Source organism: Chlorocebus sabaeus, chromosome 29 (assembly GCF_047675955.1).
Source record: "Chlorocebus sabaeus isolate Y175 chromosome 29, mChlSab1.0.hap1, whole genome shotgun sequence".
Lineage (NCBI taxonomy): Eukaryota > Metazoa > Chordata > Mammalia > Primates > Cercopithecidae > Chlorocebus > Chlorocebus sabaeus.
The window spans coordinates 11,952,371-11,978,480 of NC_132932.1; the positions used below are offsets into that span (position 1 = coordinate 11,952,371).

Sequence of the window (26,110 nt, forward strand, 5' to 3'; positions counted from 1 at the left end):
ACCACCCCCATAATTCAGTTACTTCCACCTGGTCTTTCCCTTGACAAGTGGGGATTACGGGGATTACAATTCAAGATGAGTGAGATTTGGGTAGGGACACAAAGTCTAACCATATAAATACCCATGTGACTTTTCTCTTAAAACACACACACACACACACACACACACACACACACACACACACACACACAGGTTTTGCAGGTGGTGAGATAGAACAGAAGGGGCAAATGAGGAAATAATTTTGAAAAGAAAGAAATATCCTCTTCTCTGGTGAACAGGAGTAATTCCTTCTTACTTCATATATATATATACACACATATATATGGGAATATATGTATAGGAATATTTTAACTATTTCATAAACTTTTATTATTGAATATGTTCCATCCAGAATAATATATGATCATTATTATTGCTATTATATATAAAAATAATATATTCCAGATATAACATACTCAATAAAGGTTTATGAAACAGTTAAAATTAGGTAATTTTTGTATTGTTCATAAACACACACCATCACAACATATAAATAGATATATCTGCATATATGTACATATATCTATAGATATTTATGTAGATATTGATATACTTAATACATTTTCTAGCTTATTAGATATATGGGCTAAAAACTTCTACCTTTAAAACAAAAATGAGATTTTGATTCATTTATCCTGCTGCAATTCCTCCTTTTGCTTTTTTTCTTCTTGAAGTTTGATTTGCCAACCAACAAGCTAAAGCATGACCTGTCCCACGGCCATGCTTCAAAGTTCCGACAGATATATTCCTCCCTAAACACTGCAACTATTTCAAAATCCTTTTTATAAAAAAGGGAGTAATGTCCACAAAGGATCAAAGGGCATCCTACAGTCTGGCAATTGCTTAAGAAAAATGGCAGCACTTCCATGAAATATGCCCTAAAATAATTTTGCGGCTTGGTATGTCCTAATTTCAAATTGGATGTTTATCTTGGAAAGGCTTCTATCTAACTTGTCCATAAAACAGCTCCACTTAGCTCTATGAGCTCTGTGAAAATGGAATCCAAAGCTGGTTATTAAGGGGGCCTAGAGATCGGTTCCATATGGCGGAACAGCATGGGAGGGCAAGGCTGAGGACTGTATCAGGCGCGACTTGGCTGGAGCTCCTGATCTATCCACGGACACTCGTTGCATTACACCATAACATCTGGATTATTGCTTGTAATGTCCCTGGGAAATATCCACTTTCCATCAAAGCTTTTATCTATCTCGGTCGGACTTTGAACATTTTAGTATTTAACGCAGTCATGTTTGATCTGATGGACTTGCTCTCTGCTGTTCAAGATTTTTTTCTCCCCCCTCTTAAAGGGAGGGCAGGAGAAGTATTTATTGCAGAGTTCACAGATAGAAAAGAACACAAGACCTTTATTCTGCTTATTACACCCCAAATATTTCTGCAAACCGCTATAAGGTTATTTCTCAAATAAAGTTTCATCTGTGATCCACACATTCTGGAGGAGGTGTGTGTACTTTAAAGAAGTCTCTTAATTACTTTAACATTTCTCTTCCATACTTGATAGGTTTGATGAGGCCTCAGACCAGGGAGTCTGGGGTCTGGGGTAGGGCCTGGGCTATCTAATGTGTGCTTCCTTGCAGAGCTGGGCTCGCAAAAGTCTTTTGTGCTCTTCAAACACCCCTTTTTCCCCCACAATAAATCAATTCATCTGCACTCACTCAGCTGAATAGCTTAGGTTTTCATGCCTGTGCCTGAGCCTATACATGAAATTTGTCATCTTAATGCAGCCTGGAATGTGAAAGGAGAGGAGGAAATGACCCATCACAGGGGAAACCCACCCCACCTGAACTGAAACAGACACCAAGAGATAGTGAAAAGTTTCGGGGCCCTGACCCTAATTTCTCAGCAGATATAATGGATACAATACAGTACATCAGGGTTTTGTTATTTTTCTCCTCCCTCCCAAAGGATCAGACCTTTCGCTATTCCTATGTTGATTCATTCATCTGCTCTCCCTTTCTCAGCCCCCACCTCACAGAATCCCCACCCATTCTTCTAAAACAGAAAAGTGACTTCCATCTGAGGCACACTGGCTAGTTATTAATAGTGAAAACAAGGTGTGCTGTGCCACTTAGAAACATATTAACTTCTGTAAAAGAGTTTTGAACACACTAATATACTCCTTCATGACCATCGCAAGGCAGGAAGGGGAGAAACTTTGGAGTGAGACTAAAATTGTAACCAGTGGATTCAAACAGGTAGGGAATCCTCATAAGTTTCTGATCTAGGAACAAACTCTAAAAACAGTGAATGTACTGTCATTGCTGGAATACACGAAATGGACCACAGTTTGGTGGCATGCATTATTTGATGTTTTGGGCCTGGGGACAGGCTGGGGAGATAGTGATGTGAATTCCAGTATCCCAAAAGGGGAAACTTTGGCACGGCTGCAAAGGAAACTGAGGGAGGATGGACAGGTCAGCTTGGTGCCTCTTATCTGTCCCAGGCCAGGAAGAGCAGCAGAAAGGTCAGGAGGAAAAAAATCCTAAAAGGAGGGCATGAAGTCAGGAACTGGAGCCACAGCCTGTGGCCATCAAAAGCAAGATTACATTCAACTAGGTGGCACTCCAGAACTGACCATGCCAAGTAATACCCCAAAATACTCTCTTGCACATAACAAAAAACCAATGAATCAATCAATAAAGAGGACAGTAAGAAAAGGCACTGACCAGATCATACCTGCCAGGTGTCAAATAATGTACTGGTACTCCATACATAGTCTCACAGACAGAAGTATAAACATATCAGTGTTCCCATGGTGCCAATAAATCCCATTTTGACTCTCATTAATTGTATTTCCTAAGTCATTATGGAAAAGTTAAGTAGCCAATGGAAACAAATGCATTTAAAAAAATCAACTTCGTAAGAAAAATGAGTAAAGTCAGATTCCAACTATGTTGACCACTGCTTTGAAAACTAAAGAGAAAACATTGAGCCTATAAAATGTTTCACTGAAATATTCCTTTCAAGCTTTTTCAACATGTAAAACTACTGTTCCTTGTCAACAGCTTTTATTGCATGACATGAGAAGATCCATACATCCATGGAACAGGCTCCCAGGGAAAATTCTTCTCTGCAGCTCCTCTCTATCATCTGAAGAGGATACTGGACCCATAAATTCTCCTAGAACTATACAGAAATCCTTGCATGAGAATATAAAGAAAACCTTTTAAATTTCCCACATGTAAAAGTCCACAGAAGTTGCAATTTATACTTGTAGATAAAAATGGTATCAGTTCCAGAGATATAAATAATCTGTGCACAATATATTAGCTATAAAAGCTTTGCATTAAATTTAATATTTTTAAATTATAAGATAAAATTGTCACTCAATTTTTGTACTTAAAAATAAAAATTAGATTAAGAGAAGATTTTAAAAAATAGTTAAAAGACTGCACATACCCAATGACTCTCAGATTTTAGGACCAGGGATTAAAATTAAAAAAAAAAAAAAAAAAAAAAAAAAAAGGAGACAAAACAACACAACAACAAAGGCCATATGATTCAACAAGATTTTCTTTTTTCCCTGACCTGCAGGAAGCTCAAAGTTAAATGTTGGACTTATGTGCAATAGTATTAATCGTCTTGTATTTCTTGAATTACTTGTATAATCCTGCTAGCCTTCACTTCTCTACTGTTCTATATCTCTTACTTAAAATACTTTATAAGCACCCCTATCCAGGGATGGGAATAGTGTGAAGCAGTGAGGTACAGGGCTCATCCTCCAGGTCCTGCAAGTGCAGGGCTGGTGCATCAGCCTGGATGCCTTTTATTTTATTATTATTATTATTTTTGAGAGAGAGTCTCACTCTGTCACTCAGGCTGGGGTGCAGTGGTGTGATCTTGGCTCACTGTGACCTCTGCCTCCCAGGTTCAAGCAATTCTCCTGCCTCAGCCTGTCAAGTAGCTGGGACTACAGGAGTATTTTTTGTATTTTCAGTAAAGACAGCGTTTCACCATGTTGGCCAGGCTGGTCTCGGACTCCTGACCTCAAGTGATCCACCTGACTCAGCCTCCCAAAGTGCTGGGATTACAGGTGTGAGCCACCGTGCCCTGTCCCGGATGCCCTTTTATGTTTTGCACCCAGATTACCTCTCTTGCCTCACCTTAATCCCAGCCCACCTCCATCACCTTCTGGTTAGGAGCCAGAGGCATGGCCTCCAAGGCCTGCCCTTCCTTACATCACTTGCTTTTTCTCCTACAATTCACAGCATCTTTCTTTATATCCTAGTTCTTCCCAGTGCTTCTCAAACTTGAAGGTGCTTGACAGTCACCTGGAGGGCTTGTTCAAAGATGACTGCGCCTCATTCGCAGAGTTTCTGATTGAAGAAGTCTAAGATGGGAGCCAGGACATTGGATTTCTAACCATTACCAGCTGCGGCTGGTCCAGGGGACACACTGAAAAGCAAGCTGTTTGGAGCCCTACAATAAATAGTTTGGAGATCTTATCATATTTCACATTATTTTATCCTGAAATGTTTCCATTCATTTCATCCTCCTTCTACTTTGGGGAGGGGGAGAGGGGGAAGGTGAAAAGGTGGGGGAGGGGGGAAGGGGAGAAGGGGGGAGAGGGGGAAGGGGAAGGGGAGAAAGGGGGGAGAGGGGGAGGGTCCGAGGGGGAGAGGGGAAGGGGAAAGGGGAGAGGGGAAGAGGGGAAGAGGGGAGGGGGATAGGGGATGCAGATGGAGAGGGAGGGGGAAGAGAGGGAAGGGGAAGAGGGGGAGAGGGGAGGGGGAAGAGGGGGAGAGGGGAGGGGGAAGAGGGGGAGAGGGGAGGGGGAAGAGCGGAGGGGGGAAGGGGAGGAGGAAGGGGGAAGGGGAGAGGGACGAGGGGGATGGGGAGAGGGAGACAGGGGAGGAGGATGAAGAGGGAGGGGGAAGGGGAAGAGGGGGAGGGGAGGGGGAAGGGGGGGAAGAGGGGAGATGAAGAGGGGGAGGGGGAAGAGGGGGAAGGGAGGGGAGTGGGAAGAGGGAACAGGGGACAGGGGAGGGGGATGGAGAGGGAGGGTGATGGAGAGGGAGGGTGATGGAGAGGGAGGGTGATGGAGAGGGAGGGGGAAGAGGGGGAGGGGGAAGAGGGGAAGAGGGGGGGTAAGAGGGGGAGGGGAAGGGGGGAGTGGGAAGAGGGGGAGAGGGAAGAGGGGAAGAGGGAGGGGGTAAGAGGGGGAGGGGGAGGGGAATAGGGAGGGGGTAAGAGGGGGAGGGGAAGGGGGGGGAGAAAGGTAGAGGGAGAGGTAGACAGAGAGGTGGAGATGAAGAGGGGGTCAGAGCGGGAGAGAGGAGAGGCAGAGAGGAGAGGGAGAGGGGAAGGGAGATTGATTCCCTCCAAAGGCTATGACTGTCCTCTCAGTGTACGTAGCCAGGTGGAGGCCAGCTGATAGGAATGCCTAGAGAATGTATCTTGCAGAGGTCAGCCTTTGCAATAACAGACAGGAACCAAAATAAAAGAATATAAAACCAAACAGGCCAACAATCGGCACTACTAGTCAATTAATTTCATGTAGAAAAAAAAAATTACGCTAGTCTAAGTCATGTTTCTCACTTTAGACAGCAGACATAGTAATATATACAACAGAGAGTCAAAAGAGAGGCTATGTAAGAGTATGTAATTATCTCGGTGAAAATTCATCTAAAGTAAAGATAATCCATAACTAAATAGCCATTGTAGTCAGACGTAACACCTATAGACACCCAAATAATCGCAGGGGGTGTGTGGGGTGCGTGTGTGTGTGTGTGTGTGTGTGAGAGAGAGAGAGAGAGAAACAGAATATGTGCAGTTTCTGAACACAATCAGTAATTTGTCAAAGCCATTTTTTATCATTGCTTTTTTGTCTTTATATTAGACTATTTGATATAAGGTAAATAACCACTGTTAATATTTTTTAGTTCTCGAATTGTTACACAAATTAGAAAAGAGGGAAATAAGGCTTGGAAACAAATCTGGTCACACCAAAGATTGTATATAGTAAATACATAAAGAGAACTAGGTGTCTAACTCATCTCTACTAAATCAAATTCCCAATTCTTATTTAAATGCCCATTTTAAAAGGCTTTTGCATGAAACCTGAACCTATTTTTAAAGGCAATCTCATTGTATTTACTATGTTGAAATCCAGGGCCAAATAGTAAGAAAGCAGTGGAAAAAAAGAATCTACAAAGACCATTCAGGAATCATTTGGATGATGCAAAATTATAGATGTATGGCATTAAGAAGAAATTATCTAAATAAAGTTATTATAAGAAAAAGATTCAGGTGAAAAAGCCAATGATATTTTTAGGTAGTACATTACTTAGAACTAGTAAAATTTTTAATACTCAAAGCTAAGTAATCTTCTTTATGTTAAATTATCACATAATATTAAATACAATGTGGAAATCCTAAAATAGAACCTTATAATTTAAAAATACCAAAAGATAGGCTGACCAGGGTATTTTAACTACTTTTACAGATTGCTAATCAAGTGTCTATAAAGTTTCCATGTGACCAATTTCCATAAGCCAAATTAGACACTACCTGACTTTTCTCTTTAAAACTGTACATTCTCAGAAGCAAAAAGTCAACATAATTGAAATTTCTCAGCAAAATACAACTTGCATGCCTTGAATAAGAGGATAGTAGCTTTCAAAAATTAATAAAGTGAACTTTATTTATCTAGAATTTTATTAAACATGTATACTCAGGATGGGCATGTATTATATCCCTGAGCCCAGTGCACTGAAGTCAAATTCGAGAAACTACCATGATGGGAAAAAAGCAAAAAAAGACAAACAGCTCAGTTCTAAGACACAACTCTGAAGTATACATATAAATACTGCTCTCTGGGATCTTCTGTTTGCTTCATATTTTTGATAACTTTATCCAGGTCGTCAACATTTTTTCTATCCCCCCTCATTCCTTTGGCCATTCTTCCATAACCTCTCCTGTCCTCCCTAGACTCCAATATTCCCCAAGCTCACAATTTTTCTTTCTAGCCTTTATGTTCTTCCACAAACTGCCAGTGCTCTTCCACAGACCAAAGCTCCCTAACTAAAGATGGTTATTGATGTACAGTACCAGTGTTTTAGTGCAGGAGCAGAATCAATAAACGAGAAAATACTGCTTTGTCAGGCTTCCCCAAAGCATTCTGGGAAACTTTACTGCTTTGGGTGGTTACAGAAACTCTTAATATGGGAGAGTGAGAGCTGGGCTTTGTCCTGTGGTGAGAAATGATGTTCTTCTACCCTCTAGTGACTATAAAGGAATAAAGCAAACGTTGAAGGAATTTTTGAGATGACTCCATGCTATTATTTCTTGAATATTAATTTTATTACTAAAACGAATCAGAGTCTTGGGAACCAAGTGAACTCATACGGCAACAAAACACCTTATGAGAATTATTTTAAAGTGTTCAAAATGCAAAGGTATATATTTTAGTAAGTATGAGTCAGAACTTTGTTTCCTGCATATTTTCAAAAGCAAAATTTAAAGTTTGCTTTCTTCTTAAGTGACTAGTAAAAGTCAGTTTAAAATTCTCTCTCTCTCTCTCATGGTCTCTCTCATCCGCATCCAAACTCCAGCCTTTGAGCTGGAAGTGTCCCCAGTTTCAAACTCCTTATTATGTAGAGAAATAAGCAACTGAGGTACAGTGACATTAGAAATCAGACCTGGCATATTTGTATGCACATGTATGTGTGTGTGCAAATACAGGCATTCACTGAGATCATCTGTACATCTTCCGATCACACACACCACCACCACCACCACAATTCAGAAACTGAAGGAATAGTCTCAAAATTGCATCACTTCATAGGAATTATTTTGTTATTTCTCCTTACAAAGTAGCAGTGCTGCTAAATTAAGTTATAAATACATTTTTGTTGTGTTTATTTTTACACTAATTTTCACATTTAGTCATTTATGTTACAATTGGCTACTTTAATAACTTCATAAATTAATAATGCTTTCTTGTACCTTTTATAAATCAGACAGAATTGTATAATTGCTTAAAAAGATTCTAGCAATGTAAAAAATTAAAAAATCAGCAATTCATGAGAAAGCTTTAAAGGAAATTTTACCGAAAAGATATAAATGGCTTTTTCAAAAGACATTAAAGAGACTTAAAAAGTATACCACATATTTCTTCCAATCTTTACATTGCTCCTACAACACCGATGCTAGTTTCCATCTCATGGCAAATAACTTCCTAAAGGGACTAAATCTAACCATGCTAAACTCTAAATAATCCAAGCTTAATGAAGTGTAACACTCTAACATGGCCAGTACATATAAAATGTCACCACTAAAACAAGAGTCAGCTCAAACATCTGGCAACACCCTTATTAAATAAAATTTTTAAAGGAACGTTGTTTTCTTATTTGTAACAGCAGTAAGAGGAAAATAATTCTGTTCGACGTAAAGGCTGGGTAATATCTATCATGTAGTCATTTGTGTTTGCTACAAAGACAAAGTTTTTAATCAAATGATCTAAAGAAAAAAAAGTATATTTACCTTGCTGGCACTTAATCGCTTCCGATTTGACCAACGCTAAAGATTGTGTCCGTGGAATGGTGAAAATGGCAAAATAAAACAGAAGAAAATAGAATCATTATCAATGTAATTATATTATGTTAGATGGTCCAGGTTACATTCAGATAATTAATATTCAAGTTCTGAGGTTACAGAGAAAGCACATATGAGGAAGAAAATAGAAACAACATCAAAAATCACATGTATGTGTTGTGTTATATCATTTTCTCTAAATATTCAGTATGAAAAAGCAATGACATAAAAATGCTGTTCAATTTTTGGAAGTACATTTTTTAAAATTATCTTAAAACAACATATTTTTCTCTCTAAAAAAATAGAAAGGTTTCTTCTGCTTGAAATACTCAGATATTATAAAAATGTTTAAGAAATTCATGACTACTGATAGTTGATGTTTAGGTTTCCATAGTTTTAGATGCTAGAAAAAAATAATTCCATTTACTTTGAGTAAATCTCAGGATTCAAAACAATAGAAAAAATATGAATAAGTATTGCATAATTAAGAAAATGTGCTAATGCAGTATCTAAGGAAAAGGAAAAAAATTTCTAAATAGCAAGAAACTTCACCACTGTTCTCTTTCGATCTCTCTTCTGTCATGCTAAGGCTGCTGAATTTTGTCTACAAATTCTCTCCAAGCAAAACCCCCTCATTACTCCTATCACCATACAGTACTGCAAAGCTCTACTCTGGCTGGTTAACCAGCTAACTGTTTGTTACAACTTGGATCCATTTGGGAGATGACAACTCAGTTATAAACCTAATTGAGCAGATCACATTTACTATTTTTCTTAAGAAAAAAATACCTTTAGGTAAATGACCAGTCCACGTGGCCAATATGTCTTCCCAATACATTAGAAACCAGAAAATTAATAGTCTTCAGGGGAAATCCACTTACACTGCATTGACCAGCAACTAGAAATGTTGGTACAGAAATGACTGAAAAATATTCTTCATTAATTACATGTCCCCCAGTGAAATTGTGAGTTCAACATTCAGCATACAACACAGTTATAGGTACTATTATCTGGATATTAATATCGGGGTTTGTTTTTTTTTTTTTTTTTGTATTTTCCTGAAATAGTGACAGATATTTTCACCCAAACCAACCATCAAAATTAATTACCATCTTTTAGGTACACAGGACTGTTTAGGCCCTTTGACATACAGGAACTCATTTGATTTTTTTAACAATTATATAAAACAAAGCATGTAAATAAATTAATGGAAAATGACTATTACTATTCACTTCCTACAATACTACCAAATACCATATATTGAGTGTCTCTACCCAATTCCAAGCACCATATTTGATAACTTTGATCTTCACAACCCTATAAAACACTCTTTTTATCCTTGTTTCACATATGAGGAAACTATCACTTAGAGAGATTAAATCTTTGAATTAACCAGACCACTGGTGGATCTAGGATTCAAACCCAGGCAGTCTGAGAACAGAGCCCAAAATTTTAGCTACTATATTTTTGCCTGTTTTTGCCATGAAAAAGAACACAGAGCATGTTTGTCAGCCTTCTAGCCAGTGTCTTCCCTTCTGCCTGCACCATTCTCATATACATTTAAGTCCCTGGACACGAGTAAATTCATAAACATTTTGCACATACTGAGATTTTTGTCAGCTTGGTTCTAAAGCAACAAAGGCTACCTCAAAGATGACTGGAAGAAAAACGGGTTAAAAAACTGAGACTTTAAACTGAAATCTCTCCACCAGAGTTTAAATTAAAATGGAAATTTATGAACAAATTATCTCACTTAAATAATCTATTGATTTCCAGTCCCAAATGCTAGTCATTCTCACTTAAGATCCCAATATAAAAAATCTCTTTAAATATTAACTCAAACTCAATGAAAAGAACAAAGATTCTGATAATCTATGTTACCCTAAGGGCTCCCAATATGCACCGTTAGCTGAATAATCACACATGGCCCAGAATAAATTATTCCTCAATTAATTTTCTTTGATCAAATATATAAATGGAAAAAACTATCAATCAGAAGAAAGTAGGCAGTTTTCTATATTTCCATTATATATATGTTACATATATGCATATTTATCTCCATATGTACATGTCTACAGGTATTCATATATGTGTGTATATGTATATGTATATATGGATCCATATATATGTGTATATAGGTGTGTATATACATGTATTCACATATATACACACACATATATATCTCCATATCCATAAATATGGATATAAAAATTCACAAAGGTAGCTATATGAATATGCAGCTATTTTCACGGAGAAATCAACTACCTTTACAAATCCAACTTGAATAAATATGGATACGGAGATAAATATATATGTGTGTGTGTATATATATGGAGATATATATGCGTTTATATATAAATATATATGCTTATATATGGGGATAAATATATATGTATGTGTATATATATGGAGATAAATGTATGTGTATATATGGAGATAAATACGTGTATATATGGAGATAAATATGTATTTGTGTATATACAAGATAAATATATGTGTGTGTGTAGATATATATGGGAATAAAAATATATTTGTGTGTGTATATATAATCAATATATTGTACACTAGGCTTCTGCCAGACAAAGACAAAAGAAAATAAGGAAGCACATGAGTGAGCGGACAGACATTCAAGTCTTCAACACGGGAGGTGGGGAGTCAGAGGAAACCAGGCCCACACTGAGAGGAAACTGTGGCTATTCTTAAGCCCTGAAAAGATAGTCTCTTTGAGATCTTTTACAAAAACAACTCCAAGCTGCGTCTAGTATTAACTGTTCTGCAATTTGAAATAAATTGAAACTAAAATGGCGTTATGTTAAAACTCCAAATTCTGACAATATTAAATATCTTTTAAGTGCCAATATTACTGCGAAACATAATCTAATGTGCTATAGAAAAATTCACAAAGGCAGTCATTTGAATATGCAGCTATTTTCACGGAGAAATCAACTACCTTTACAAACCCCACTTGAATATATAAGAAAATTTTTGAAGATATCAGCTGGCAAGTTGTCAACCATGTGACAAACAACTATGTACATTACATGCTATAACCTGGCCCCCAGCTCAAGTCACCGGTCACCTACTGTATCACTGACACTGAACCCAGAGTCACAGATGCAGCAGCAATGCTGTGAAGATGAAGAAGAAACTAAAGAAAATCCCTCCTTCTTTAGGTGGGGTGAGAAAAAATACTTTTATTTTCAACATTAATTTAAGACATTTTAACATTAAAATCTCTCTTTTATTGAGGTCCCAAGTGCCAACAGTGCCACTTTTGAAAAAGAATATAATAAAAGGAATTCAAATTAAAAATAGCAGATATTTAGTTGAATCTTTGAAAAGGCAACTGAAAAGGCACACTACAGTTTTCTTACTGCTTTAAACTATCTTCTACAAGTTTACTAGTAAATCAATCATGATTTCTATCACAAAAAACTACAACTAAAAGCATAAGTGATATCAAAAGAAAAATATTCTCCTCCCCTACCCCACTGCCTCAATTCAAGAAGCACTACTGGTGACCTAATTATAAATAGGCTTCATATTTTTATATTGGATTATAAACATGCTAAATGATAACACATCTTAAAAAACAGGTATTTTAATTGGCTTTAAAAATACTTTTCAAATAAGTCATAATCAAAGATGCTTTTGTTCTAATATAACCTTAGATATAATCCCAAATAAAACAAGATTATGATTTGTATCCACATTTTTGCTTATAAGAAGAGTCCCAATCATACTGTGACAAAATCTAATGCTTCACTTATGTAACAGACCTCTTTGATAGGTAATATATCAACTAGAAATTTGCAGGTACTAGACCAGAGAACATTAAAATTTGTATCTTCCCAAAAGAACTCCCAATGGAAAACTTGGTAGCTAAAAGGGAAAGAAGAAAGCAAAATGCTGCAAATGTAAGCCTGATCATCTTAATAACATAAAAGAAATAATTCCTTAACCAATTTCCTTTCCGGTTCCTCAAAAAGCATTGTATTAAAAAACAGATATTTTAAGACTCCATAAAATGTTGGACCCTCCTAAAATAATTGCAAATATATCAGTCATCTGCTAGCTATCAAGGGACAATTGCAATGAGCCACTTCAAAAGGACAAAATGAGCGGTTTCAAAAGAACAAAAGGTACCACTTACATGTCTCTTGAAATCACCCTGTTTTACCACTAGGTTCAAATTTAAGACGATCACTCCCATGTCATCTTCTAAACTGTTTGGATCTTCCAGTTTTAAAATATGTTCAGTTGTTCTACAACCAAAAAGCAAGAAACAACGCTACCACTTATTGACAGGACTATATTGACCTAAACGCAACAAGAGCTTATGGCAAAAGTCTCCTACCTCTGAATAAGGATTAGACACAATGTTAAGAAAGCACAAAATTTAGTGAAAATAAAACAGTTATATTCAGAGTAGAGAAACTGGCATTGCTTAATTCAACAGTTGGTTAAATGATCCCCCTCCCCTAACACCCAAATAAAATGTAAACACTTGTTTTAATTTTAAGTTATGTTAATGAAACTGAATACTAACAAATCAAAGTATGAAATTCAATATACACTTTAGAATGCATTATAAAATATTTAACATCTGACTAATATATTTGGCACCCAGAAAGCAAAAATCCTTAAAAATACACTGAGAGTTATAACACTTTAAAGCTCTCTTTCATTGGTTTAGATACGTTGTTTTTGTCATTTGACCTCAACAAGCACCACTTAACATTATCATGAGTTCCCTCTAAAATTCATCAATAACAATTAAAAAGTAAAAATACGGTACCTGTTAAGCTCAAGATCACTGAGAATTACAAATGCAGACCCCATGAAATCAGATGTGGTTAAATCTCGATCATACACCTACAAAGAGGACAGAGGTCAATTAACACATTATTATAGTAAACCAACCAAGTTTATCAAATTATTAACAAATGCAATAGGTTGGAAATTTTGAAATCAGTCTTTCAGATCTTGAAATACTTTGCATAGTATAGTTAAAGAGAAATTTAGTCAAGCCAACGCAGAGAACAAAATTATTCAATCTTGTCCATTTTGCCTGCTATGATCAAAATAACAGCAATAATTTCTTTTAAGGCAGTATTTATATCCATCGAAATGTTATGCACAATGGACCACTCTCTGTAGTTTAAATAGTCTGTCATTAAAATTTAGTATTTTCCACAGTGAGCAGATCTGCCAATTAAATAGAAATTTGCTAAATTTTCTATAGCAATCTCATCCTGCACTCAACTCATGCAGTTTTAACCCAGATGTTGTAGCAATTGATGCTTACAACTGGTGGCTTGAAGCTCTATTAAGTATAAAGATATTCCTAATGAGAAAGGCTTTAGTACTTGTCGCCACTGCAGTACCAGTAATAATTCTTCCACATTTGGTAGACTGAAATACAATCAATGTAGATATTATTTTCACTCTAATTTTCACTGGAGTGTATCTCATTGATTGAAGAGAAACATACAGTTTCAACAAATAGTATAAGGAATTTCTTCTATATTATTATTTTAATCTGTCCTAATAAAAGAATTAATTTGGCAAGTTCACGTCTAAGAGGACATGAGAAACTGCTGAGAAATGTTTGTAATAAAGGAGCATATTTGAAAGCCATCTGTGATTACCTTCACACGTAGCTTTTGATCAAGGCTTTGTATTGGCAATACCACTATCTCATCCCATACTGGGTTCAAGTTCTTATATATGACTTTACTTTTGTACAGTGTCTTCCCATTCAGCTTAAATTTCACATAAGGATCACTTGTGCCTTTAGAAGAAAAAGAAAACAAGACAGAATTTTAAAATACATGTAAAAGCCTGGGACCTTCACTAAAGATCCTTTCCCCACTCCCTAGGCTAATGTCTCCCTGCACAGAGATTAAAGGCCTCGGAGGTGGAGGACAGAGGGAGATATGAAACAGTTTGGGATAAATGAATGATATTTTTTTTCCCTTTAGTGGTAGAATATAAACGGGCTCCTTGAGTAGTTTTTGTTTCCTTTCTTTGTTCGTAGGTCACCCCTATACTAGTCACAAAAATTCAAGAAGTAAAATCTACCAGCACCAGCTAACAGGGTCAGAAGTCCTAGGGAGAAACCCACCGCCTCGTAGGAACCGCAGCAAGTCAGTGCAAAGTGAAAGAAATCCGTTTCAAACATTTAGCCAGATGGCTGATTCAACAGAATCCTGTACTTGAAAATATAATCATAATAAATCAATCTCTGGAATCACTGGCTCAAAAGATGGCACGTTGGGGCTACAAGTGAAACTGCAGGCGTAGAGATTAAATTGACAAAGTTGCCATTCTTTGCTGCCTCCCCGCACCTGCACTAACGCAGCCAACATTGTCTGAGCCAGGCCAGCTGAACTCCACACCAGCCAGGCCCTCAGCTGGCCTCAGCGCTGACACCGCTGACCTGCCCAGCTCCTCCCCGGGAGCTTTGAAACAGACGCCAAAAGAAATGAATAATGTCCCTCCAGTCACTCTGCCCAAAGCAAAAAGAAGGGCTGATGGCAGACCCTCCTCCACACTTTTCAGATCAATGCAAGTAAAAAAAAAAAAAAAAATGCCTGCAAAACATAATACATGAATTATGTATTGTGCGTGTGTTACATGCGTGTGCGTCTCATGATACAACGCTTGGAATACACTTGTTCATTACTACCTAGTAAGTGGTGGATGAAGAAGGCACAAACGAATGAGCAATCAATGAGGAGATAAATGAAGGCCAGCTGATAATGCTACAAAGAAAGAAAATCTAATTTGGGGAGTTATGATTCTATAGCTAATTTTGAAACACAGCAGTGAATAAGCATACAAAGACCAACAGCCCGGTCTGTTCACTGGGATCTCCCCTGTGCCTTGGACAGTACCCAAGACAGGCCCCCAGAATATTTATTGAAATGAAGTGCTGATATCAACATCAAGCCAATATAGTCTAGGAATATCACATCAAAAATTAATTAGGCTACTCTATCACAACATTTATCAAATCATTAATATCCATCATGCATTACACTTCATTCTTTTCTTTTTTCAGCTCCTTTTATTATTTCCATTTAACTCCAGTACTAAAAATTACTGAAAATGGAATGCACTACATTTCCCAGCTATTTGAACTGAAATTAACATCGCTAGGAAGTAAAATAGCAGCCATGGTTTAAAAGCCTTACTAGATTAAGTAAGGCACGATTTTGAGAAGTCAGCCTTGCAGTATTTCCAGGGTACTAACTTTAAACAAAAATTAAATTAGCTGCAAATATATACATATACATAGTCAAATCTCACATTTTAAGTTTGGTAACATAGGAGTGGAAGCCCATCAGTCTTTATTTTAAACTTGGGCATGAACATGCATGTGCACACACGCACAGACACGCACACACACCGTGTTCAGGGGCAGTTCTGAGAAGAACAGCAAAAATGAATGCATTCACAGCCATTCAGAGAAATGCTCACTAGTGAGAGTGCAATCGCCCACCCCCTCCCTCCTACAGCAGACTTTAACAATCATTCTGATATATATATATAAAAAAGTGGGGGAAAACTATAATAAAAAGAGGCCTTTAATTAAATGAAATTGCCACTCTGGGATCAGGCCTTCATGCTTGTCAGCGTACTCTCAAAATAAACATCTCAAAACTAGGCCTCAGTGGTGTCAGTTTCTCACAGGCAAGGCATACTGGGTAATCCCCAGGCATCTTGACAGCTACATAATGTTCAAACTGTTTCACGGGTGAATGGCGGCAGTTGCGTGAAAGAAAATATTAATGTCTGGAATTAATAGAAAAAGGGACCAGGGTTTACAAAGCCAAACAAGGAAAGAGGGTGTCAAGTTAGTGCCGCGTTAATTGTTAGGGAAAATTTGAGAGAAGGGGGAGCACATTGTGATTTTTCTCTCTGAGCCTAAGTGCCTCACTGTCAGGGAAGTGACATCTCAACTAGGCAGCTTCTGAAAAGGGGTCGGCCACTCAGGAATGCAACTCCCAGATTATATAAATGATGAGATGACACCTGAATGGGTGGACTTTAACCTTGTTCACTGGGAGCTTCAGACACAATGAGGCTCTTGTGGTAGTGTGGTACTCGGCGAGGAGAATGAAGCCAGGAGTCCAAGGACGGTGCCTCCATTCTGGGACCGTCACCAGTTCTGCCATGTGGACCTGATGGAGTCCCTCAGCCTCAGACGTAGACTGACTATCAGGATGTTAAGCATTCATGGCCCTAGTGTCCTGCTCCATTCCAAACACACAGCAGTACATATATATATACACATACATGTATCTATACACATACATATACATGCACATATATATACATATATACATATATATATATATATATATATATATATGCGCTAAGCAAAACTAACACCCAGTCATCAGCCCTCTAAAAATGCTGCACCCACTTCCCTTCCTAACGACCACATGTGACAGCCCTTGTTTCTACTCCTGCCCACTGACACTACGGGTCATCATGTCTCCCTCGATGTTGCATCTGTCAGGCATGCTAATGAGCCACAAACAGCTTTCAGCCATTTCCGAGTGTGGCTCCGTGCTGAGCACTCCAGGAGGTTACAAGGTGCATCCAACCCAAATCTTGCTCTTCTTCACCTAAGGGGCAGCAGGCAACCCAGACATATAAAACAAAGTTCAAGAAGGAAGTATCCCAATAGAAGTGAACCTGGGAATGATAATGGCTCATAGGTGGGGAAGATTAGTTCTAGCTGGAGTACCAGTGGAGGCTGCAATAAAGAAGATGGGAGTTGAAATATGGGTGGATCAGAACAGGCAGAGAAGGAGGTCATTCCAGTAGGAGGCATCTGCCCTAAAAGCGAAGGAGGGAAGGAGACTCAAAATGACTAGAGTGGTGTGGTGCCGAGCATGCATTTCAATCTATCCAGAGATTAAGGGAAGAACATACAATGAGAAACAAAGTTGTAAAAAACAGATGAGTCAGAGGCCCAAGTAGCCTATAAAGGTAAAATAAGGAGTTCAGTTTATAATCTGTAATAAACACAGGTATTTGTACTCTTTTCTTTTTTAAAAAAATTTTTAAGAAAAGTAATACATGCACACAACTCTGAAAGAGATGAAAAGTAAAATCTCTACTCTAGTACTCTTCATTGATTCTCACTTGTCTAATATACCCACCATAAATAGTTTCTTGGGCATTTTACAGGAAAAAAAAGGGAATTGTTTTTAGTGGACTCATGCTTTCACAGTTAACATTCCTTGGAGCTCTGCTTGTACCAGCAATAGAGATCAACTGTTTTTTAAAAAACTGACTGAATATATTTTCATGGTATTGTGTTAGTTTATGTAATTAGTTACTAAATAATGGATATTAATATCTTTTCTAATTTTATTAACTAGTATAAACAATACTGCAATAGGCATCCTTCTATAATTATCTTGGAGTCCGTAAGTGATTATATTCAGAGAAAAATTTTAACAATGAAACTGCTGGAGAAATGAATATGAATGGCCCACAGTTTTGTCTTTTGCTTATGGATTTAAATAAGCCCCTTCATTATGGAAATCAATCAACCATTGACTATAAGTCTTGTCAGAATTTGTTTAGACTTACGTGATTTCTGGCAATAAGTGATTTTCATTTTTATTTCATCAAATTTACCTAAGTTGTATTTATGGCTTTGTAGTTTAACATCCTGTTTAGAAGCAATGTTGTACAAAATTTTAAATTAATTCAGCTATATTTTCTTCCACTGATTTTATAGTCTTTCTTTTTTTTTTTTTTTTTCTTCACCACTTAAGCCTTTAGCTCATCTGGAATTATTTTAATACGAAGAGGGAAGGAAATTCAGGTTCACTCACGAGCAGCAGGCTAAAGTGTTCAGAGCCAAGATTTAGAAATATAAATCTGACAGCAGCTTATAATTTAGAATAAAGAAGAAAGAGGGTAAAGCTAGGAAACCTGGTAGCTGAGGAAATATAGCAACAGAGAGTTGAGGACTGAGGAGAAAGCTGGGACCAGACCAAAAGAAGGACCTACTTACGGTTTCAGAAAATGCCCTAAAAGCACTTCCATAGAACTTCATCTCGAGAGACACTCCATGAACGGGAGAGGGTATGTGATCTAAACCATTTTAAAAAGCTGCTTACTATTTCCTAGCCTAGAATTTTCATAATATAGAGTAAAATATTAAACTATGTTAAGAAATGAAGTACAAATAACAGTCTGGATACAGTGATTCATGCCTATAATCCCAGTACTCTGAGAGGCCAAGGCGGGAGGATCACTTGAGGCCGGGAGTTTGAGACCAGACTGAGTGACACAGTAAGACCCCCTCTCCACCGGGGGAAAAAAAAAAAATTAGCTGGTTGCGGTTGCATGTGCCTGTGGTCCTGGCTACTCAGGAAGCTGAAGCAGGAGAATTGCTAGAGCCCAAGATTTAGAGTTTACCAGGAGCTAGGATTACACCACTGCACTATAACCCGGCTAGCAGAGCAAGACCCTGTCTCTCTAAACAAACAAAATCAAAAAACACCTTAAACTTTTCTATTCCATATTTTACAAATGTATTTAAATATAGAAAACATTATTTGGACCACCTATGAGTATATTATGAAATTTCTCCAAATCAAAGCTCCTTTGGAAGGTAAGGTGCCTAATAAGCCTGATAGATGGATTATACTTATATGATGAATGAATGAATAAATTTTGAAGTTAGATGGACACGGTGAATTAAAGTCCCAGACCTTCCTTTTGCTAACTATATAACTGTGGGCCATTTACTCAGTTTCCTTAGGCTGTAATATCTTCACTTGTGAGATAGAAAACTATCAATTTCAAGGGATCATTTTGAGAACTGAATGATCCAATATACTTCAATGATAGCAGGCTTCGGCCATTTGCTGAGAATGCCTCACGAGTGCTATTTTTAGTATTACTACTGAAGTTATAAAGGGGAAGAGTGTATGGCAATGCATGTAGCAGTAATTAAGTATTCATTTATTTTACTTTAATTTTCCAAGTTAACGTACACTAATTTGTTTCTATAGTATTTCTTCTATTGCCACCTCTAAAGATGTGAAATTTATATTATCTTAAGTTTGACAGAAAATTCCTTATCTTACTTCTCACAGGGATTCTGTGTGATTTGGGAACATTTCTATAAAATAATCTGAGCTGTCCTAGAAGGAAAGAGCTGTATAAAAACTAAAAATCACTAAGTCCTCATAAGGACTGGCTACTTCCTTTCCTACTACTGTATTCACTGAGAATTTCAGAGCACTTTGGAGACACGATTGATAAAAATAACAGGCAGCTCAGTAAGGACCCATGGCAACTCAAGTCATCACCAGGAAATAGTCACCCAGAACTATAGAATTTGAAGATTTTGTTCTCCCCTTGATTTTTCTTATCATTTTTAGGAACTCTTGCCACCTTGAGAGTGCTATTGAAGAACATGGCTGGTGCCAATACAAATGGTGAATAGAAACAGTCAATATCACATTGAATGGCTCAAGAACAATTGCAATATGCAAATAAAATGAACCTCTAAAATTCAGCTCTAATTACAAACAACTTCTCTTTGCTTTTTTTTTTTTTTTTTTTTTTTGATATAACTCATGGCAATGGTAAAAAAAAAAAAAAAAAAAAAAAAAAAGAAGAAAGTTTTTAAAAAAGAAAAAAAATTCCCATCTAGAAAAGTGTAATATGCTGATATATACTTAGACTTTACTGCAACCTCCTCCGCCTCCTGGTTTCAAGCAATTCTCCTGCCTCAGCCTCCCAAGTAGCTAGGATTAAAGGTGCCCACCACCAGGCCCAGCTAATTTTTGTATTTTTAGTAGAGACGAGGTTTCACCATGTTGGCCAGGCTGGTCTCGGACTTCTGACCTCGTGATCTGCCCATCTCGGCATCCCAAAGTGCTGGGATTACAGGCATGAGCCACCACGCCTGGCCCATAAATTATTTCTATGATTCAGTTTAGTGTTCACTTTATCTGTATGTCTGTGCATATATATGTATAAACTTTCTATGTAACATTTTTTCAAAAACTAGCATACCTAATTTGGACTAAAAATACACTGTGTTGAATACAAAAGCATTATTTGTAGGAAAAGTTTACTTACTTGCTATCAGCAAAGCATGCTTGCCAAGTTATAAAATTTAGCCATGCAATTTATCCAAAAGAAATGTCTTTAGCTTGAAAAATTTTCTAATCAAATATATTTCCTGAAGTAGTTGTTTGCTCATGAAAGGAAATTATCACTATATTTTAACACTAAGTTCACATTTTGGAATATCTGATAACTTTCCTTGGGAGAGCTTAAGATTTCAAATTCAAGTCAATAATTAAATGATTTACCAGCTCTTTAGGGACACTGAGCTACATATATAAAACTCCAATGACAAAAATAGTATTTGGAAACATACAAAAAGTATATATTTTAAATTTTTTATCTAATAGGGTAAGAGTAATAAGTGACTATTCTATTTATACACATCCATTTATAGTCTTCTGAATATATACACATATTTAGGATCTTCTCTTTTTCTTGGGAAAAGAATCATGCCTGAGCTTCCTTTAGATGGAATCTGTAAGTTCTGACTTTGACACCAGAAAACATAAAAATAAAAAAGTTGTTTCTAAGTTTTGAACAGGTGCTCCTGGCCTCTCACAGTAGAGCTGAGCTATCAGCCTAGTGCGGCTCTTTTAATTGACCTCTTCAGAAACCCTAATGGACGTTATGGAAATTTACAGGACATTTTTCCTCAGCCATCTGAGAAAGAAGGAACTTCTCCTGTGCAGAGAAAAATCTATACTACTTCAGATAGTGGTAGATTCAAAGCTAGCAGAATTCCAAGCCAGTGGTTTTATCCACCAAAATAAACAGAACATGCACATTCCCAGGTTTATCACGGCCCATTATCTTTCTTTTGCAGATAAGGGCCACATGCTTCTAACAGCCGTTTTTGATATCAACCATGGAACAGTTTCTTCCCCAATCTTCTACTGGCCTTCCTGTCTGTTTTGCCATTTAGCACACTCTGATTGAACTATTCCTGAACTTCTCTCCCAAATACGATTGACTTCCTTCCTCTAAATGGACCTGCCACATATTGGCACCCTGGGCAAGGTCTGCCCACGGACAGACCCTGAGTTGCAATAGCTGCAGGCAATTTATCAAAGTCCAATTTACTGGAAGAATTTCCAATGACCATATACAGAAAAATCAATGACCTGAAATTCTCAACGTTACTAAAATTTATCTAACTAATTTTAAAGTTTATAGCAACTCACAGAGGATGAACAATGAGACATAGGGCAGGTCTAAGAACTGGGGAAGGAGGTCCTCCTGGGTCTTCGGATTCTTCCCGGCACCACAGCCCCCATGAACTCCCTCAGTCCCACCCGCTGCCATCCCAGACCTCCAAATACCTCCCCTGCTTCCCCTACTCTCAGTCCCTCCCCCACCTCTTCCCCTAACACCTTCCCTTTTTCTCTCCTTACACTTGCCCTTTGTGGGTCTGCAGCTTAAGCTATGAGATATTTAGTCTCTTCTATCATTTACTGTTTTGACTTGACACAAATTGAATATTGTTTAAAATGCTGTTTTGGTTTTGTCTTTATAACCCATCAACTAAGATGACCCAGAGACCTTCAAAAGCTATTTTTAAAAGTCCCCATCCAATATTTTTAAGAATATCAATAGCTATAACTTTATAAATAGAAGAAGAAAAGCATTGTCCATATATTAACATGATGAATTCAGTAATTTCAGTGAATTGGTCATTTGGTTGAATACATGATTGAACTAATTGGCTTTTGGCAAACTGGTCATTAAAAACATATGCCTGCACTGGGTGTGGTGACTCATGCCTGTAATCCTAGCACTTTGGGAGGCTGAGGCAGGTGGATTGCTTGAGCTCAGGAATTCAAGACCAGCCTGGGCAACATGGCAAAATTCCACCTTTACAAAAAATACAAAAATTAGCCAGGCATGGTGGTGCGTAGCTTTTGTCCCAGTTACTTGGGAGGCTGACGTGGGAGGACTGCTTGAGCCTGGGAGGCAGAGGTTGCAGTGAGCCAGGACTGTACCACTGCACTCCAACCTGGGCAACAGAGTGAGACCCTGTCTCAAAACAAGCAAACACACACACACACTCCCATATGCCTGTATCCCTATTTTGGTCACGCAAAAAAGGATGTGAATTTCGGCTTAGAGACCTCATACATGGTTGTCCCTGTAACACGAAAAAATGAGGGCCCCATGTAAAGTAAGAATAAGGCATGACAACATAGAAAAAAGGGACAGGAGAGGCAGCAGCTAGAATACTGCAATAAAAAGAGACTAGAAAGGTTTAGAGGAGAAAAAAATATAAGAAAGGAATAAGCCAGAGAATCAATGAATACAGTTGCTTAGAATCTCTATAAAGGGTGAAATCTACAAGGCCTATATGCGTATTAGTAATCAGCGTTCCAGCAATTCATTATTACCAAAGCGTACATGATTATTGATACTCTCGCATTCTCCTTCTTATTAAAAATTACTAGAAATAATCCCCCACCCAAGTTACTATTTAAGCACAAATCTAAGTCTAAGAAAATGAACATCAGCCTTTACAGAAAAAAAATAGAACAGGACCAAAATTCAAGAATAACATTAACATGGGAATGATCTCCTTTAATCCTACAAAAGGAGATATACATGCTTTACATTGCTTCTTTAAGGATGAGGAATACTTCTCAGTCTTATGAAAGGAGATCCTGCCATTTGCAACGACATGAATTAACCTGGAGGACATTATGCTAAGTGAAATAAGCCAGGCATAGAAAAAACATGCCACATTGTCTTCTTTCATATGTGGCATCTAAAAAGAAATCGAATACACACAAACAAAAAGTAGAAGACTTTTTCCCAAGTGAAGGGGAGCAGAGAAATAGGGTGAAGTAGGTCAAAGGCACTGAGGTGCAGTTATGTAAGATGAGTAAGTCTGAAGACCTACCATACAATGAGGACTCCAGGTAATGGAAGGGTATTATATATTACAAATTTATTAAGAGAATAGATTTTATGTGCTCTTACCACACACAAAAAACTAACTATGTGATGATGGATATGTTAATTGGCTTCACTGTAGGAAGCATTTCACTATGTGATATGGTTTGCATGTGTGTCCCCATCCACACCTCATACTGAGATGTAATCCCTAACGTTGGAGGTGGGGCCTGTTGGGAGGTCATTTGGTCATGGTGGTGGATTTCTGATGAATGGCTCTGCATCATCCCTCTTGGTACTGTCTTCACGACAGTGAGTGAATTCTCAAGAGATCTGGTGGTTTAAAAGCGTGTGGCACCTCCCTGCTCTCTGTCTTGCTCCGGCTCTCATGTGACATGCTTGCTCCCTGGAAGCCATGATTGTAAGCTCCTCAGAAGCCAGCATCATGCTTCCTGTACAGCCTGTGGAACCATGAGCCAATTAAGTCTCTTATCTTTATAAATTATCCAGCCTCAGGTATTTATAGCAATGCAAGATCAGACTACTAATACACTATGGATATCAAAATATCATGTTGTGCCTTAAATATAGGTAATTAAAAAATGTTTTAAAGGACAAGGAAAGTTAGAAAGTTCAGAGCTGAGCTTTGAACCCAGATTGTTTTCACTCTAAAGGCTTCAGAACTACAGTAATTTTACAAAATAGCACCCGAATTCTGTGGTACTTAATAAAAAAGTAGGGTATCTGTCCCCAGTCCTCTTGAATTGGGTGACTGCTTCAACCATTGTGGTGCGGTGTTCCTTCCAAGGCCGCATCCTAAAAGGTGATGCAGCTTCTGCCTTGTGCTGGGACCCTTGTGCCTGGAACCCTGAGCTTCCACATAAAAAGCTTGAAGACTCTGAAGCTGCCATGTCATGAGGAAGACATGCTACATGGAGAGGCCTCATGTGGAACCATCTTCATCTTCCAGACACCGGATTCCATACACACAATATGGGAATCAACAGACCTTCAAGTCTTCCAAAGATAGGTTCCCAATAGCCAAGTCTTCCCAACCTTCAAGTCTTCCCAGGTGAAGCCCCAGACAGTTTACAGCAAAAACAGGCCATCTCCACTGGGCTTTGTCCAAATTTACACTCCCAGAATTCATGAACACACGGCTGTTGCTGAGTTTCAAGATAATTTGTTACATAGAGAGAGACTCAAGAATAACACCCTTCACCATGACAGGCCACACTCCCCACCTCAAACTTAGCAAGGCATGATGGTGTGATAGGACTAACTGTCGCTGAAATCAAAACTCAGCCACGAGTAAATCATGGATATGTGGGAATACACAAACACACATCAATGTGCGCACAGGCAGAATACCTCTTATCAACTTTACAAACAATGAAACAAATACATTAAAAGAATGACTTGAAACACAGCATGTACTGTTGTGGTATAGAAATAAACATTTGATAGGCTGGGCGCGGTGGTTCACACCTGTAAACCCAGAACTTTGGGAGGCCGAGGCGGGTGGATCACGAGGTCAGGAGATCGAGACCATCCTGGCTAACATGGTGAAACCCCATCTCTACTAAAAATACAAAAAATTAGCCAGGCATGGTGGCGGGCACCTGTAATCCCAGCTACTCAGGAGGCTGAGGCAGGAGAATGGCATGAACCCAGGAGGCAGAGCTTGCAGTGAGTGGAGATCGCCCCACTGCACTCCAGCCAGTGCGACAGAGCGAGACTCAATCTCAAAAAAAAAAAAAAAAAAAAAAGAAGAAGAAGAAGAAAAAGAAATAAACACTTGATAAAAACCACCCCCTCTAGAGAAGTCCCAATCAAGTAAATAGAAAACATGCCACATTTAATTCAAAACAATGATGTTTGGTTGGGTGTAAGGTAATTTTCTTACATGCAGCAGGAATAGAAAATATCCCAATTTTGCTCCAAGGCACTTCATAGGAATTGAGATGGGATTCCACAGAAACAGATAAACTGACTCTACAAAGCAGCAGAGCATCAAGACATTCTGATCAATCCACAAGTCTGCACAGATTCCCAAAACAAAATCATACAACAAAAATCTTCAGAGGAAAGGGTTCAGTTGTGGGAATACATTAAAGGCTGTTGGGACAAACACGTCCAGTGATGCTCTGTACCAAGTGGCAAAGGAAGAAACAGAAACCAATTTTAAAACTCAGCTCCAATCACTTACTGCAGGACATCCGCAAGCTACCAAAACTCAAAGAGTGAAGGAAAACCACTCCTGTGTTACCGAATGGGTGTCTGAATCTTTGAAAGGTTCACATTTGCTCTTGAATGACAATTTTTCTGATACACTGGCCCAGATGTGGCCAATGATCTCATGCCATCTGGCGTTCAGAGAAGGTACTCCAATGAGAAGCAAATCCCAAATGTTGCAAAATAAAAAGGACTGAATTTTCAATACAGTAAAACTCTGGTGTGGAGCTGATGCCAAACAAGAGAAAAACATCAACAGGAATCAAAGAGAAATTGTTGAAGC

General features: G+C 38.0%; 1 protein-coding gene across 6 annotated transcripts in view; it reads right to left on the reverse strand.

Annotated features, from left to right (window-relative positions):
* Nucleotides 1-26,110, reverse strand: part of MCTP2 (multiple C2 and transmembrane domain containing 2) — a 257,893-nt gene that overhangs the window by 133,403 nt on the left and 98,380 nt on the right. For 5 of the 6 annotated variants that reach the window (XM_007990508.3, XM_007990506.3, XM_007990502.3 and 2 more), the window contains 4 exons: nt 14,244-14,386; nt 13,391-13,467; nt 12,746-12,857; nt 8,542-8,577 (listed from right to left, as the gene is read on the reverse strand). In XM_007990508.3, the coding sequence (XP_007988699.1) occupies nt 8,542-8,577; nt 12,746-12,857; nt 13,391-13,467; nt 14,244-14,386 (368 nt within the window). Of the gene's footprint in view, nt 1-8,541; nt 12,670-12,745; nt 12,858-13,390; nt 13,468-14,243; nt 14,387-26,110 lie in introns of those variants that run through there. The other variant, XM_007990511.3, reaches the window with a different exon arrangement.